This window comes from Myotis yumanensis, unplaced genomic scaffold (assembly GCF_028538775.1).
Source record: "Myotis yumanensis isolate MYYU_CA2020_CCGP unplaced genomic scaffold, mMyoYum1.0.hap1 SCAF_2, whole genome shotgun sequence".
In the NCBI taxonomy this organism is placed as follows: Eukaryota; Metazoa; Chordata; class Mammalia; order Chiroptera; family Vespertilionidae; genus Myotis; species Myotis yumanensis.
In genome coordinates, this window is record NW_027223753.1 from 159,759,245 (window position 1) to 159,777,269 (window position 18,025).

The following is an 18,025-nucleotide window of genomic DNA, read 5'->3' on the forward strand; positions in this document are numbered from 1 at the left end:
ATGTGAGAAACATCGCACACATACTTACTGGGAATTGAACCTGAAACCTAGGTATGTGCCCATCCCACAACCTTCTGGTGTATGGGAAGACACTCCAACCAACTAAACCACTTTGCCAGGGCCCCCTATTATTTTGAAGCAAATCCAGAGATACATTTTACCCATAAACAAGTCAGTATTTATTTTAGACATTGGAATTTAAAAAGTAACAACACCATGTCTCTGGCTGGTGTGGCTCAATTGGTTGAGCATTGTCCCATGCACCGAGAGGTCTCAGGTTCGATTCCCAGTCAATGCCTATGCCTGGATTGCAGGCTCGATCTCTTTTAGGGGGCATGTAGGGGACAGTCAATCAATTTTCTTTCTCATCGCTGTTTCACTTATCTCTGTCAAGTCAATAAAAACATAATTTTTTTAAACAAAGAAGGGTTTTCCTTCACTTAAAAAAGTAACACCACCACAATACTCTTTCACACATAAAGTAAATTGACAATCATTCCTTTATTTCATCAATTATCAAGTCAATGTTCAAATTTACAACTGTCACATAAATGTTTTGTTTTTACAGCTTGTTTGTTTGAATCAGAATCCAAACAAGGCCTATATATTGCAGTGGAGTTGACATGTTCCTTAACCTTCATTTAGTGTATAGTATTTTCTTCCATATGGTCACAGAAATTTTTATCTTTAATAATAAAAGCATAATATGCTAATTAGACCAGACAGCCTAACAACCTTGCAGACATCATTCTGCACGTCCTTCCAGATGAAGCCGTGGTGGTGGGGGTCGAGGTAGGGGCGGTTAGGGGTGATCAGACTGGCAGGCAGGTGGATAGGGTCGATGGGGAAGGCAGTTGAGCTGATAGGGGTAATCAGGCAGGCACGTGAGCAGTTAGCGGTGGTCAGGCAGGCAGGCAAAGTGGTTCGGGGCGATCAGGCAGGAAAGCAGGCAAGCAGTTAGGAGCCAGGGGTCCTGGATTGAGAGAGGTATGTCCGACTGCCGGTTTAGGCCTGATCCCACTGGCAGTTGGACATCCCCCCAGGGGTCTCGGATTTTGAGAGGTTGCAGGTTGGGCTGAGGAACACCCCACCCGTGCACTAATTTCGAGCAATGGGCCTCTAGTACATAATATAAAAGCACAGTTGTGGTCCTATAAATAGGAGATTGTCAGGAAGAAATACAACTGAAGGATATGGTAAGAATGAACTCAGCACATACCCCGTGGAATAGGAGATTTGGTACCAGAAGTCAAAGAGAGTTCATCGACCAGCTCACATTTGCTGAATATCAGCTATGGGTGAGCCACTGGACTCTACATTATGGGAGAACAAGAGGCATTTAATAAGAGATCATTATCCCTGCCTCCAAGTCCTTAAAGTCCAGTAGAGTAAATGACATTAAATGTTTGAAAACTTCCATGGTCGTGCAAGAATTAAATGATCAGATCAAGACCAGCAACCCAGCAGATGTCCATGAATGGTTGGACCATTTGAATTTTTAGGTCATTCATTTTTTTCCTGGATCTAATACTACCTTTAAGTTCTTACAGGCAAACAATTCTAATCTAAAGTCTATTCAGACAACCAAACCACCTGACCAACATAATATGGTCCATTTAGTTGGTCTGAATAACTATAGTAATTTCTAGTCAATACATGCTTTTTGAACAACCCCCCTATGACCGGCATTATACAAGGCGATGTGGATCATGGGATGGGTATGTAGGACACACTTCCCCTCCTGTCAATCATAATTACTCTGGGAGCTAAGATTTATACACATAAAATGAACTAAATTAGAGAGAAAGTGCTGAGCGTTTTTGAATGGGTTAATAGGGGAGCGAGTCCTCTGACATGGACCTGAACCTTCAAATTTCATTATTGCTGTGCAACCCCAGGCCCTGTTTCCTTTCCTAAAGGCTCAGGATCCTCTGCAAGTATTCAGGAGGAGGATTAGTTTCTGCAGACACCTTTACTGCCACTGGAAATAGTATTGATTGTCTGTACATGGCTGTGACACTTTTTCACTTAAGACTTTTGAAGACAGTTAAACTTTGGTTATATTTGCACACAAAAACAACAACAAACTTATTGAGATGTTTAGAGGTAACAGAAGTTGCAAACAGCAGCCCATGGTTTGAACATGGCCTCTAGATATGCTTTATTTGGTCTAGTTTTAAAAATTGTTGAATCAGTTCCTAATATTTTAAAATCAAACATTTCACATAATACTCCAGATGTCCACTTGTACCTAAAATTTCAAACATTCTGACATATTGGGAGTGGGTTTCTGTCTGAACAGTTTGCTGTGGCTGAATGGCAGGTGCTGTATGGTCCTCCATAGTTACATCCTTCACTTTTACACTTGTAGCTTCCTACCTGGCCCCTGTAGGTCTATGAGTCTGACACCCTCAGTCTATAATCTGTTCCAGTCCTTTTCCTTTATTGTATCAGCCTTTTAGCCAAGATGTTACTTGGTACTTTTTGTTTTTTACCAACAAAATTATCTGTTGCTTGTTTACAAAATAGTGATGATTTTGGAGTGTCATTACCAGGCAAAGAAATGGAACTCATAAGTTCATTAAACCTAAAATACAGTCTCTTGCTCCAAAATGCACTACTCCACTAGCCATTCCTCTTTTGGTATAATTAAGAAGTTATAAACTGAAGTGTTCTTGTGATTGTCTTTCCATTAACACTATATTTTTAACAACTGACAACTTACTTGCTCTTACGGAATATGAAAGAAATACATATTCATTGTAGAAACTTTGAACAATGCAAAATGCATAAATTATTTTAGTCATATTTCATTCTAGTCTTCTTCTATATATATGTACTTTGCAAAGTGGTGTCATAATAATATAATTAAAGTTAACCTTCTTTCATTTAATAGTGTAAAGTGAGTATTTCCCTATTCCATTAACTACTCTTTGAAAATGCAATTCCTAATGGCTGCTAAATATTTTAACACAGGGATATACTAAAATGTATTTAACCATTTCCCTATTGGATTTTAAACTGTTGTATTTTCTTCTTGATTTTAATAAAAAGCACTGTAATGAATATTTTTGTATTTATATATTTGTTTCCATTTTTATAATTTTCATGGGATGCATTTGTAGAAATAATATATGTATTTTTATAACTTTAAAATATATAATGATAATAACAGTACTTTGAGAATTGTTCTCTCATCAATATTTGTGCATGCATGATCATAAGCTGTGATGAATCAAATTTGTCTATCTACTAAGGATTGTAGTAATCAAAACTGTCTTTGTGTTTCCAGGCATTTTCAGATGAATTTGACAAAATAGCTAATGGAAATTTCATCAGTGACAAAATTGCCAAGACTCAGAATACACAAGGTTCAGTAAAGATATAATTTCATATTTCTTAAATTTATTTCATACTTATTTTGTTGTTCTTTTCTTGGGTTCAGAAAAAATATTAAATTAAGAAATTATTTCTAGTTATTAAATGACTACTTAACGATAAGTGAAAGATGGCAATGATGATTTTTATGAAAAAAATCCATTTGTGAGAAAGGAGATATTAAATCATATTCCATACACCTGGGCATGCAAGACACTGGCCATGATTGACAATCTTGAGGGGAAGATTAAGCAATCCAAGTTAGATAATCTGTACAGAGGGCTTTAAGTAGTGATGAGGCTAGTATTTCCTAAGGATGATGTGACCTGTGTTTTTGGAAATAGACACATTTAAAGAGACAATGCCAACCAAATGCTGCTTCTCTGTCAAATTTGCTGTTACATGTTTGGCTTTATCCTATTTGGAGTTTTCTGAGGCTTCTTGAATCTCAATATGTACGTCTTCCATCAAATTTGGGAATTTTTCAGGCATTTATTCAAATAGTTTTCATGCACTCGTCTCTCATCTCCTTTGGGGGCTCCAATAACATGAATGTTTGGCCTTTTGATGGTGTCCTGCCAGTTCCTGAGGATCTGTTCTTTTTTTCCTTTTAATCTTTTTTTCTCTGTTTTTCAGATTGGATATTTTTTATTGATCTGCATCCAAGTTCACAGATTCATTTCTCTGTCTACTGTTGAGTCTATCCAATGACTGTCTAAATTTTCAGATATTGTATTTATAAGTGCTAAAATGTCCATTTGATTCTTAATTTATAATTTATATTTCTCTGCAGAGACTCCTATTTTTCCACTCATTCCAAATCATTTCCATTCATTCAAATATATTTAGTTTGACTTCAGGGAGCATATTTATAGTAGACACTTTAAAGTTTTTGATAAGTCCAACATCTGGATCATCTTGACAGAAGCATTCATATTGAGTATCTTTACCCTTGAGAACTGCTCACATTTTCTTGGTTCTTTGTATGACAAGCAGTTTGGGATAATAGAATGGTTATTTTCATTATTATGTTGTGACACTTGGGTCTTGTTAAAAATCTCCTGGAAAATGGTAATTGTTTCAGCAGGCAGTCAGTCAGTTAAGTTAATCCTAACATCCTGTCTCACCTTCTATGGGCAGTGTTCCCATGTCACTTCAGTTCTCAGAGCCTTTGCTGTGCTGTTTGGGACAGCTCCCCCATGTGCAGCTCCGCAGTGGGCTTAGGATTTATTCCAGTTTGTCACAGAACCGGGACCCACCTTCTCCAACTATCCCCTCAGCAGAAATCCCCTCACACTCCTGGCTTGCAGGAGCCCATTTTCTAGGCCTCTCCCCAGAGAGACAATGTTCTCTTAGAGTTTAAGTTGCCTGTTCTGTTGCCACATAACTTTGTGTGATCTGGGTTGTCCTTGGGAAAGAAAAGAAGAGAGAAAAAAAATAACAGGTATTTCCCACACACAGCCATGTACACTTTTCAGACCATAAGGGCCCCTTTCTCTTGATCTTCTGGATAGAAATACAGAACTCTAAGAGCTTTAATTCCCTGTGGGGCCACTATGGAATTCTGCAACTGGGGTCACCTTCGGGTAGGACCTGGATTTAAAAAAAACAAACATGGGACATGTATGCATGCATGTAAGCATAAGGATGGATGCAGACAACAGGGGGTGAGGGTGAGGGCAGCACTGGGGGTGGTGGGGGTATAATGAGGGGATAAGGACACATTTGTAATACCTTAATTAACAAAAAATGTATATAATGTAAAAAAAAAGAATATCAGAATAAGAAATGTTTGATTCAAAAAAAATATTAAGTATATGTACACATACATTTTCCAATGGAAGCTGTGCCAATTTCTAAATAAAGCTCAATTGGATCTCAAAAAAAATATATATATGGAAAATAACAAAGATCCCTGCCATACTCTTCAGCTCACAGGGCCCCCTTTTCTCAATCCTCTGGTCACAAAGACAGGGATCCTCTGAGAGTTTTGTTACCTGTGCTCGTGCAGTTCCACAAGTAGGGCCACCCTTGGGTCAAAGCTGGGAGAGAAAATAAGAAAATTTCAAAACTTCCCTCTTTACAGGTTGCCTCTTCAGGTTTTGACTCCCCTTCCCAATCTGCCTGCTGTTGCTTACTTTTCCTCAGTTACTAGATATTGAATTTGCCCCTTGTCTTAGTTGTAGTCAATTGGAGAGATAGGCTCTCTTGGGCTGACTTCACCTTGGCCAGAACCAGAAGCCCACGTTTGATATGTTTTATCTAAATATGTAAAAGGCTCAGGGACTGTCTGACTGTCAGACTGGTAGCTATGACGGGCAATGACCACTAGGGGACAGACGCTCAATGCAGGAGCTGCCGAGCAGCCTTGACTTGGCCGTGGTGGTTCTCAGAACCAGAGACTAGGGAGCCGGATTCCGGGGAATGCCACCCGAGAACTGCCCTCTCAAAATCTGGGACCCCTTGGGGGATGTGGGAGAGTTGGTTTTGGCCCAATCCCCGCAGGCCAGGCTGAGGGACCCCACCTACAGGAGGGATTACCCTCACTCCGCAGATGCCCTTCAAGTCACAGTGCTGCCCCAGGTGTGGCCGGCCTGTAAGGGACCTCAGGAGGTTGGCTCCAGGATATGCCTGGCCCATCTGGCCCAGTCCCACCCTGCCAGCCACCTTCTAATTAATTTCCTTCAGTGTGCACGAATCTGTGCACCGGGGCACTAGTATTTTCTAATGCTTTTTCAGAAACAGACCATCCTTGGGGCTAAGGGTCAGGACCATATTGAAGGCCAGAGATACAGGGTTTGGGATGGAGACGGAGAGAAGTACTGTATGGGAGGGCCACATGGGAGGAGCATGAGACTGAAGTCATTCTTGCTATTGTTAACTCGATTATTAACTCCATTTCTTTTTTCTTTTCAGGTTTGTATGGGACTGTTACCAGCCCCGCTTCAGGAGTGCACGAAATGAAAATTGGCCCCATCACCTTCCAGGTGGCCACTGGAGATATTGCTAAAGAAGCGGCAGATGTGATTGTGAATTCAACAACAAAGACATTTGATCACAAAGCAGGTGCGTTACTTGTAGGACTGTTGCTACGGTAATGGTCACAGTAGATCCCTTGAAGGAGGGTTTCTATAACCAAACTATTCTGCAGCTGCTATAGCCAAACTAGTTTCTACAACTTTGGCTTAGTAATATGAATTAATAATTTTAAAATTATTTTGACATGGTTTCCTATAATAGGTAACAGTTATTTCCTGAATTTTTCTTTTTTTGATCAAAAATGCCCAGGTTGTAAGATTCCTTTAATAATGGGGAAAGACTTTAGATAATGAGGCAATCATTGTGATCTAAGTGTACTGTATTGATTTTTTATTCATGTTTGTAAATATGTTGATGTTCTCATGTAGGGGTCTCCAAAGCAATTTTGGAAAAGGCTGGACAAAATGTGGAAATAGAATGTTCTCGCCTAGGTAAGGCACAATGCTTTTTTCAGTGCTAAAGTGTAAGTGGAAGGCTGAATGTGGGAGGCTGTGGAGAGGGAGACAACATATTAATCTTAAAAATCACACATTTTACTAAAGAATTCCACTCATAGAGAAATAGAAATGAAGAGGAGTGAAAAGTGAGATCATGGCTGAAAAGAGAAGGTAAGCGAGAGAGATTCATCAGAGGTAGTATTTCAGGAGTCTCTTATTGGAGTAAAATGCTTTATTTGACAAAGCAGACATTTTGCTTTGTAAACAATCAGAGAGTAGGTTCAGCATCTGATTTTGCATCTTTCTGTTTTGTGTTTCTTAGCTCAACAGCACAACAATGGGTATATAATTACTGATGGTGGATCACTGAAGTGCAAGAATATTATTCATGTCGTTGGTGGAGCTGATGTCAAGAGATCAGTTACCTGTGTTTTGCAAGAGTGTGAAAAACGGAATCACTCGACCATTTGCCTCCCAGCCATTGGGACAGGTTGGTAGCCTCTCAAGGCTAACTTCTTAGGTGTCCCTTTTCCCTTTGATTTCCTGCTGACTTGAATGTAGTTGATGCTGAGTCTGAGTAAGGGCAGCATCCTCACCCCAAGGCAGTCACTGAGGGAATGAGCAAGACATCTGCTCTCTAATATGGAGGGGAAGAGAGAGGAAGGGAAAGGAGCAAAGAGAAAGAATGGCCATCCCTCCTTCTCTTTTCACCGGTTCCTGTCTCTTTTTCCATCCCTTCCATATCCCCCATTATTTAGTACTTAACCTTCCCCTCCATCCGCTCTCCATGGAGAACATCAGTGCATTGCCTCCCACCTCCCTGTAACTGACTCCCAGATGAGCATTGCCAAGCCTCTTCTCTCAGCTCTTGAGCAGTGGCTGTGCAGGTTGGCCTTAGGGCATCTCTGCACAGAAACCTTTCAATCACCTTAACCCAGTGGGTTCTAATGGGTCAGAAACTCAACTCATCGCCTTTCTCTTCTCAGCCTCCTTGCCTCTTTCAAGTTTCCTGTTTTCCTCTAAGTATATAATGATTGTATGATTGATTCTCCATATAGAAAGATGTGCTTTGGGTTTATCATTACTAAGGTTAGGCTCTTTGAGCTCGTTTCCCAGGAATCTGAGTTCTATGCATTGATTAGGAATTTTTGCTTGGTGTCCCTTAAGAGAGCTGGTCAGGGGAGGCAAATTCCCTCAGGCTTGAAGTGGAATGGAGCTGATCCGTTCCAGATGGGACCACTCGGCCCTGGATTGATCATTCCACTGCTCAGGAATCTAAGTTTGAATGTCTGCACTGGCCTGGTAGGCCCTCCAGAAGTTTAGCCTCAATAAACTCACCCATCCTTGTCAGTTTCTGAACCTGCAATTTAGCTGGTTCTCCTTGCTTATCTTCTTTGCCTATCTCTATCACCACCTGAGCTGGTCCTTAGACTAATGGATGGGGACGCTTTCTCCCTTAGTGGTGTTTATGAGTTGAGTTTGACTGGGAGGGATATAGACAGCATCTGGCTGTAAAAGAAGCCCTCTACCTAGTACCTACAGATATCTGCCCTCAAGGAGAGAATGGGTGGTCAGTGATTCCTGCCAGCACCTCAAGTTCAATGAAAACTCCAAACCCAATTCATTGTCTTCTTTCCCAAAAAACTTACCTCCTGTTATATCCCTGATCATATCACTTTCTATCTAGAATCCTTGACTCTACTCTCTTTATCACTCCCATGTTCATTAGTTTATTAATTAGTTTGATTAAATGTTTTCTGAGTGACTGCCATGTGCCGGGCACCATGCTGAGGCCTGGAGGACAGAAAGATGACTAAGGAAAGGATTCAGTCCACAAGAACCACCTAGCTCATTGTGAGACAGACATGTAAACAAACAACCGCAGTGCTGTGTGCCAATGATACACACATGAAGATGTGTGGGTGACAAAAGCAGGTACATTAGGTCAGGTACACAGAACAGGTATATAAGCAGTTGGTCCCTAGGTCCTCCTGACTTTATTTCCTAAATATCTCCTTGCTCTAGTCCCCTTTTTATTTAGCTCTTGTCGTTGCCTAACCTTTAATTATAGCCTTCTATCTAGACGTGGGTTCTCTGCTCCAGTGCGTCCCATGCCCCCCCCCCCCCCCCCCCCGCATGGTAGGCCCTGCAGACTTATTTTTCTCAAAAACAGATCTATTTCCCTGAGCACACCAGGTGAGGTTGCACATATCACACCCCTATTACTCAATTCTAGGCTTTCCTTCAGTTTTCCATACTTCACCTATTGAACACCATTTGTCTTTACATATTATATGCATTGTGTCCTAAGTGCCTAGATGAGCATCTAGTTTTTGATGGGACACATTAAATATTTGTTGAAAGTGAGTGACTATATCTTTACACTCCTATTTAAATTCTTCCAAATATCATGAGATAACCACAGCTTTGCAAAGGAGAATTTCCCTCTTTCCCTGCTCATCTAATTAAAAACAAAAGCAAAAAACCTGAACAAACCTTCTTGGTTAGTTTTATGTGGGGTTTATCTACACTCCCACAATCGTCTACAGAGCCAAGTCACAGAGGTCTACTCTTATTTCTGCAGTGATGGTGGGCACCATCGATGGAGATAAACCTAGTGGGCCCTTAGTCTGTCACACCAGGTTTGTCAGGGGACTTCTCCACTGTTACCTGCTCCTCCCCCACCCAATGTGACAGCTGCTGTTCAGATGGGACTGCTTCCATGGTTTTCCATGAGAATTTTCAAGGAACTTGCCATGATCTTACCAAGGCATTAAGCTGAAGGAAAAAAGGTATGGAGCATGCTTAATTAGGAGACGACCTGCTCAGGTGGCAACCTTAATTCCTGCTAGTCAGCTAAAATCTCACCAAGTGTGGGAAGAAAGACTTCCTGGAGGTTCAACATAACTTGCATGTAAAAAGTTCTATATAATAACAAAAGCTTAGAGCTCTAAGCATCTTACTAAATTATCTTAGCATAAATCAAGTCCACAAAGAAAAAGGATACCTTGTAAAGTTAATTGATGATTAAGCAAAACAAAAATTGTTGTCTTTAAAGAGCATGATAATTCATTATGTATTAGTATCTTTTACTTTGGATGCTTTGAGAACACTAGTGAGCCAAGAAAGATTAACTGTGCTTGGTAACACAGAGAAACACAATGAACTGGACTCCGCTAAATAGAGCAAATATGAACATCAGACATCAAAAGTTAGATTTCCTTTTTTTATTGTTGGGCTTTTGGCTTCTTCACATCCTGGAACAAGAACTCTCTATTGCATCTAGGGCTTCAAAAGCCTTTGCTGATGGATTGTTAGAAAAGTACATGGAGGTGAAAAATTTGGGGTGTGTGGATACATTCTTTGAGAATTGGAATCCCTAATTTATTCCTCAGCCTTTTCCAATTGGGTCTTTATTTTTCTAGTCATTTTTATTTGCCTTTCTAGGACAAGCTCAACAAGACACAGATAAGGTTGCTGAAGCCATGATGGATGCCATTGAAGACTTTATCCAGAAAGGACTTGTCCAGTCTGTGAAAAAAGTTAAAGTTGTTATCTTTCAGCCTCAAATAATGGATGTTTTTTGTGCCAACATGAAAAAAAGAGAAGGCTCCCAGGCTCCCTCACAGTCTATAATATCTAAAGTTGCATGTGAGTTATTGATTTTTATGAAATGCATGTTCCTAATGTTGAGGTCATGTGAGAAATAGCTAAAATTGTACATTATTTTTTGTGGTAGTTTATTAGCTTCCCCTGGTTGTATTGATATATAATTGATATATGTCACTGTTTAAGGTGTACTGCATAATGGTTTGACTTTACATATGTTACTGCAATATGTTTAGTTAGTTTCCATCATCTCATACATGTCTTAAACAGAGAAAGCAAAATGATTTTATTTCCTTGTGATGAGAACTCTTAGAATTAACAGCTTTCATATATATCATACAGGTGTGTTAAGTATAGTCATCCTGCTGTACATTGTATCCTTGGTCATTATTTATCTTGTAACTGGAAGTTTGTACATTTGACCTCTTCTTTCAGTTTCCCCTTCCCCCAATCCACCTATGGTAACCACAAATGTGATCTCCTTTTTCTATGAGTGTGAGTTGTTTTTTTAGCTTTTTTACTGAGATTCTTAAAAATATATATTTTTGTTGATTTCAGAGAAGAAGGGAGAGAGAGAGATAGAAACATTCATGATTAGAGAGAATCATGGGCCGCCTCCTACACGCACCCTACTGGGTTTGAGCCCACAACCTGGGCATGTGCCCTTGACAAGAATTGAACCCAGGACCCTTGGGTCCTCAGGCTGATGATCCATTCACTGAGCCAAACCAGCTAGGGCTGTAAGTGTGATCTTATGGTATTTGTCTTTTTCTGTCCACCTTGAATCGGCTAATCTTTAATGAAATATCAGAAAGAAAAATTAAGAAAACAATCCCATTTACAATTGTATCAAAAAGAATAAATTATGTAGGAATAAATTTAACCAAGAAGATAAAACTGATAACGCACTGATAAAAGAAATTGAAGAAGACAAAATAAATGCAAAGATATTATGTGCTCACGTATTGTAAGAATGAACATTGTTAAACTATCCATTCTTCCTAAAGCAATCTACAGATTCAGTGCAATTCCTATCAAAATTCCAAAGGAATTTTGTCAGAAACACAGCAAACAATTGTAAAGTTTGTATGGAACCACAAAAGACCCCAAATAGCAAAAGCAATTTGAGAAAGAATAAAAAAGGTAGAGGCATCACAGTTCCTGATTTGAAAGTGTATTACAGAGCTACAGTAATCAAAACAGTAGGGTATTGGTGTAAAAACAGAAACATAGATCAATGGAAGAGAATAGAGAGCCCAGAAAGAAACCCATGCATATATGGTCAATTAATTGATAACAAAAGAGCCAAGAATATACAATGGGGGAAGGGTGGTCTCTTTAATAAATAGTGTTGGGCACCTACTTCAGTAGCAGATATCTATATAAATAAAAGTCTAAGTGACTGATACGACTGGTTGACTGAATGACTGGTTGACCAGTCACTATGACACGCATTGACCACCAGGGGAGATGCTCAACACAGGAACTGCCCCCTGGTGGTCAGTGCGCTCTCAAGGCCAACCTCCTGCTGTCCCTCCCCCAGGGAGGCCGGCCCAGATTGGCCCTGATCAGGCCAAGGCACCCCACCTGTGCATGAATTTGTGCACCGGGCCTCTAGTGCTAAAATAAATAAATGGTGTTGGGAGAACTGGACAGCCATGCAAAAGAATGAAACTGGCCACTATCTTACACCATACACAAAAATACACTCAAAATAGATTAAAGACTTGAATGTAAGACCTGAAACCATAAAACGTCTAAAGGAAAACATAAGGGGCAAGCTTCTTAACATCTGTCTTGATAATAATTTTTTGGATTTGACACCGAAAACACACACAGCAAAAACAAAAATAAGCAAGTGGGAATATATCAAACAAAAAAGCTTCTGTAGAGCAAAGAAAACCATCAATATTTTTCTACTGATTGAGAGAAAATATTTGCAAGTCATATACCTGATTAGGGGTTAATATAAAAAATATATAAAGAACTCATACAACTCAATAGAAAAAACCCGAACAATCCAATTTAAAAATGTACAGAGTATATGAATAGACATATTTTTTCCAAAGAAGATATACAAATGGCCAACAGGTACATGAAAAGGTGCTTAGCATCACTAATCATCAGGGAAATGCAAATGAAAATAGTAATGAGCTATCACTTCACACATATTAGAATGCTATTATGGAAAAGACAAAAAATAAGTGTTGACAAAAATGTGGAGAAAAGGGAATCCTTGTGCACTGGGAAAGTAAACTGGTACAGCCACTATGGGAAATAATAGGAGGTTCCTAAAAAATTTAAAAATATAACTAACATATGATCCAGTAGTTACTCTTCTGGGTATTTATCTGAAGGAAATGAATCATTATCTCTAAAAGATATCTGCTGCCCCATATTTCATTGAAGCAGTATTGAGTAAGCCAAGACATGGAAACAACAACATTGGCAAAATAAATGGATAAAGATGTGGTATATACAGGGTGGGGCAAAAGTAGGTTTATAGTTGTGAGTATGTGAAAATGAGTTTATTCTTGTATAACTACTTATAAATTGTTGTATTACTAGAGGACAGGTGCAGGAATTCATGCACAGGTGGAGTCCTTTGGCCTGGCCGGCGATTGGGGCCGCGGAGTTTGGCTGGTCATGGCAGCTTGGCTGTGGGAGTGCACTGACCCCTGATGGTCAGTGCAAGTCATAGGTACGGGCTGGTCATCTGGTTGTAACAGTCCCTTAGGCTCTTATATGTATAGATTTTCCATATGGACAACTGTAAACCTACTTTTGCCTAATCCTGCATAGATGATGGAATATTATTCAGTCATAAAAAAGGAAATCCTGTCATTTGCACCAACATGGAGGGACCTTGAGGGCATTATGTTAAATGAAATGTCAGACAGAGAAAGACAAATAGTGTATAACAAGTCTAATCTGTGGAATCTAAAAAAAACTGAAGTCAGATACAGAGAACAGATTGGTGGTTGCCAAAGGTGGGGTGGTGGTAGGTGGGCAAAATGGATTAAAGTGGTCAAAATGTACACACTTCCAATTATAAGATTAATAAGTCCTACAAATGTGATATGCAGCACAGCAACTATAAAAGAAAAAAGAAGGAAAGAAGGTAGGGAGGGAGGAACAGAGCAAAGGAGAAAGAAAGGGAGAAACAGCTAATAGCTAAACATTTTTTTTCTTTTTAAATCCAAAACAATTGTTACATTTCCTTGTGTTTCTGTTTTAGCATTTTTGGGCTTCTCAAAGAAACCTCCCCTCAAACCAAAGCCTTTGGTTTTGGCGAAGAAAACGGAATCAGCAATTTTTCAGGTGTGTGGTGAAAATGAAACATCTGTACAAAACGCCCTCTCCTGCCTACAGAATCTGATGGAAAAGGAACAGAGTCTTTACACCAGTGAAGAGGAATGTATCAGAGACTTTGATGAAAAGGAATATCAGGAATTGAATAAGCTGCAGAAGGACTTGAATATTTTGGTGGAATTGGACCGTCAGAAACCTTTGATTAAGGTTTCAGGGATTAGCAGAGATGTGGAACAGGCTAGAAATGCAGTTGAGGAGATGATCAAGACAGTTAGATCAGCCAAAGAGCAGGAATCCAGAGCAGATTATATCACTGAGTTTGTAGAATGGCAATATGACGACAATAACACTTTTCGTAGTTTAGACAAAATGACCAATTTGAAATTGGAGGAGGCCAGAAAAAAACAGGGAAAAACAGTTGATGTCCAAATTAATAATCAGAACTACACGGTGGACATGAAAACATGCATTGCTACAGATGCAAATGGACACAGTTTACAAATTCAGCGCATGATGAAACCTCAAGGTGAGTCAAACTATCACGCTTGTTATCCACTATTTTACACTTACTTTGGGCTTAACACTATTTTGTATGTCTATCAACAATGTAGTCAAGTAGATAGAATTCAAGTAACTCTTATGCATTAAAATAGAAAACTTACGGAGTTTACATTAAGGTCGGGAAAATACAGCCTGGGTGAGCCCAACATCCTGAGGATGACCATCTTAGTGGTAACATAGCCAAACCTTGCCTTTTTGTAGTTCACAAGCTTCCTAGAGCCAGTTCTTCTGGGAGGTAATGGCTGCTTCAGTCCGGAGAGGGACAGCCATGGGCTTTAAAGAAACGTGGCCCAAGGTTTTATTTAGAACAAAAGGGAGAAGACAGCCTGGTCAGAATGTGGGTACTTTCTGCCTCTGTGATTGGTACCCATAGAGGCCCCGGAGCCTGCAGGATCTCCCAGAAGTCACCGCCTCCTTTGCCCTGAAAATAAAGTTCCTAGACACACGCATAGGAAGCAGCCTCAGATTCTCTGACTGGATCTGTTTCTGAGAAGGGAATGCTTGTCTCATATAGAGGTGAGACAGACTTCCAACCACAGAAGTCCCCCACTGAAAACTAGTAAAAATGGCTTCCCTTTCAGTACCTTCTCTTCATCTTTTGGGAGATCAGTTGGAATGAATTCCTCACACCCAGAGCAAGCCTGGGGCAATGAGAACTCAAGAATAAAATTTCATTCAGCAGAAGAGGAGATGGAGCTGCCCCCACAAACTGCCACATAGCAAAACCCACCACCCACTCAACTCTTAAGGATGGTGTGAAGAATAACGAAAGAACAGATGTGGATGGCCTTGTGGTGGGAGCTCTAGCAAAAATCTATGCATTTGTAAACAAGACAATAGCGACTATTTAAAACATCATATGGAAATAATTGTTAAATTATTGAATTATGACAGATTAGAGACTGAGCAGAATATGCAGTCCAGTCTGGACATGATCAAAACTTGTGAAGATGTAGGGACACAGGTTCTGTCCCTCAGAGATTTTGAATTGATGTGTGTGTATGTGTGTGTGTGTGTGTGTGTGTGTGTGTGTGTTTTAAGCATTACAGTTGGTTCTGTGATGGTCTGTGTTCCATGGTTTGAAAAACATTCTCCTAGAAATATAAGAAATGTATTGAATACATTGAATCAGGAGTTTGTAAAACAAGAACACACATGCTATTCGGTTTGTTGAAGCGTACCAGGGAGGGGGAATGTGTAGATGAGCCTTCCCGGGTGCAGAGTGTCCTCAAATGTCTACTTTGCAGTTGAGATCCCAGGACACTGGAGTGATATGAAGCAGCAGCGTGTCTGTCTGGTTGAGCTACAGCCTGGCCAATCAGAATACAGCAAAGTGGCAGATGCCTTCAATCAGACCTGCTCACAGTTCAAGATAGAGAAGGTAAGCATTCTGATGACATGGAGTTTCTTAATAGTGAAAATAAGAGGTATTGTGTTCCTGGATAAATACATTTATATTTACTTCCTAACATATTTTTAACCCAGAATTAGAATATTTCATGGTAATTAGATTTTATATTCTAGATTTTCCTCATCTCCCCATAATTACTGAGACATTAAGACTGAGATTTTTGAGTCAGTTATTACAAGATAGTAGATTGCAATATGATATTAGAATACTGAAGACATATATTTCCTTTGTGAAGCAAGCTAATAAAGATCCAAAGATATGAGAAGAGACTGGCGAAGGCTTCTCAGGGTTGGGTTATGTGCCTTTGCCCCACTGTTCACAGGCCAACAGTGTTTGCTTCCTTAGTAAACCCACTAGTACTTTCACTGTTCATCTCATTTACTAGTATTTTGGCATCTCCTACTCTTAAAAATTAATATTGCTATTTTAAATTTGTGTTCTTTCTTGCCTTCTATGGCAATAATACTTTGATGTTTTCTTCTTTATTAATTAATTCTCCTTTCATTATCCTGATATCTGTTTCTCCTCCAAAGCCCTCATCCTAGCTTTGTCCACAGGGTTTATAATTTGGTCTTCTGTCTCTGCACTTCACCAGGGAATGTTTTTACCCTTCATGGATGCAGCTCTCATTTTAATGTTAATAGCTCTCAAATCAACATATCACCAACCTGGATCTTTGACTCTAGCTCTAGAACATATTCCCAGTGGACTAAAAATATCTCCACTTGAATATCTATGTGCTAAATCAATTTCTTAAAACCTAACTCATCATCTCTAAGTAATTATCTTCTTCTTCCTTCTCTTTTCTGACCTTGGTTCCAGCACTTACTGAATAAAGCTAGAGATTTTTTTTTTTATTGTCTAAAATTTTACATGTCTCCTTTTTTCCCGATTGATCCCCCAAAGTTAGAGATTTTTGAGTTCCCTCTCTTCATCCATAATAATGAGTGTGCCAATAAAGTGTACATTTTCTTTCTTTGCAAATTTTCTTTTACTTCCTATTTGCACGGCCACAACTGCTCTTTAGAACTGGGGCCATGCCCCAAACACCAATGTGAGGGGATGCTCTGATGAACTCCAGCTGCTTCTCCCAAGAGAGTGAACCTGAGACAAGTGCATTTATATGTTAAGTGACTGGAGAACACCTAAGTCTTAGCATCGCTCCAGACTTCAGAGGCCTAGTTCTCAGCCTGGCCTCCCTGTGCTGTGCAGCCAGACTACATTGCTATTTACTGCCCTGGCCTGGAATCCTGATTTCCACCATTATGTCGTCATCCTTCTATTGCCAACTGAAGGGTGCCAGTGCCTTTTGGCCCCATTTGTGGTATTCTCCCCCATTCTGTTTACTCATGTAGTTAAGCACATAATAATTCAAAAAAGATTTGAAATGTCCTAAGAGATATATACCAGAGAGAAACAAAAATAGTGGAAAAGGAAAATGCTGACACTTGCATCTTCCCACAACCACATCAAAATTACAACTAAAAAATAGAACAACCATCACTCAGAACCACCTGAAATTTGGCTGAATAGAAGTCCTACATCTAGAGAATTAAAGAAGAAAGCACATTGCCCTAGCTTGCTTAGCTCAGTGGATACAGCGTCAGCCTCTGGACTGAGGGGTCCCAGGTTCCATTCTTGCCAAGGACACATGCCTGGGTTGCGGCCTCGATCAAGGATTCTCATCATTGATGTTTCTATCTCTCCTTCTCCCTTGCTCCTGAAATCAATAAAGAAATATATTTTTTTTAAAAAAGAAGAAAAAAGCACATTGACACCGGTAGGAGGGGTGAGGTACAGAATGGGCTGGTCTGACACTCACATGTGGTATGTTTTTAAACCGGAGTCCAATGTCATGCCCCAAGCCCTGGGTTGCAGTGCTAGGAAGAGAACTCCCCGTGACCGCTATCCGGCTGTAAAAACCAGTGGGGATTGTGCCTGAGTGACGTGGAGGCTGCTGGAATCCCAGGCAATTCTTCTTAAAGGGCCCATGCACGGACTTAGGCTCATTCCCTCTGAGCTCCTGCTCTGGGGCAACAGCGTGAAAGGATACAGGGACATATGGGGACATAAATTGTCTTGCAGCAGGGCAAGCCATCTTCTCCCTCCTTCTTTTGGTTATTGTTGGCATCTCTAACCCTTTTCCTTTTCAACTTCCTATAACTGTGTAATTAAGATAATAGCATATACGTACTTGAGTTTTGTTTTTTATTCATCCATTTGGATCAGCTTTACCTTTTTAAAAATATGTTTTTGATGATTTCAGAGAGAAAAAGGG

At 39.9% G+C, this 18,025-nt stretch overlaps 1 protein-coding gene across 2 annotated transcripts in view; it reads left to right on the top strand.

Annotated features, from left to right (window-relative positions):
• The window catches only part of LOC139003905 (protein mono-ADP-ribosyltransferase PARP14-like), a 65,163-nt gene that overhangs the window by 30,458 nt on the left and 16,680 nt on the right, over positions 1-18,025 (top strand). For both annotated transcript variants that reach the window (XM_070406333.1, XM_070406334.1), the window contains 7 exons: positions 3,293-3,371; positions 6,295-6,444; positions 6,786-6,848; positions 7,177-7,344; positions 10,302-10,505; positions 13,702-14,301; positions 15,584-15,717. In XM_070406333.1, the coding sequence (XP_070262434.1) occupies positions 3,293-3,371; positions 6,295-6,444; positions 6,786-6,848; positions 7,177-7,344; positions 10,302-10,505; positions 13,702-14,301; positions 15,584-15,717 (1,398 nt within the window). The remainder of the gene's footprint in view (positions 1-3,292; positions 3,372-6,294; positions 6,445-6,785; positions 6,849-7,176; positions 7,345-10,301; positions 10,506-13,701; positions 14,302-15,583; positions 15,718-18,025) is intronic.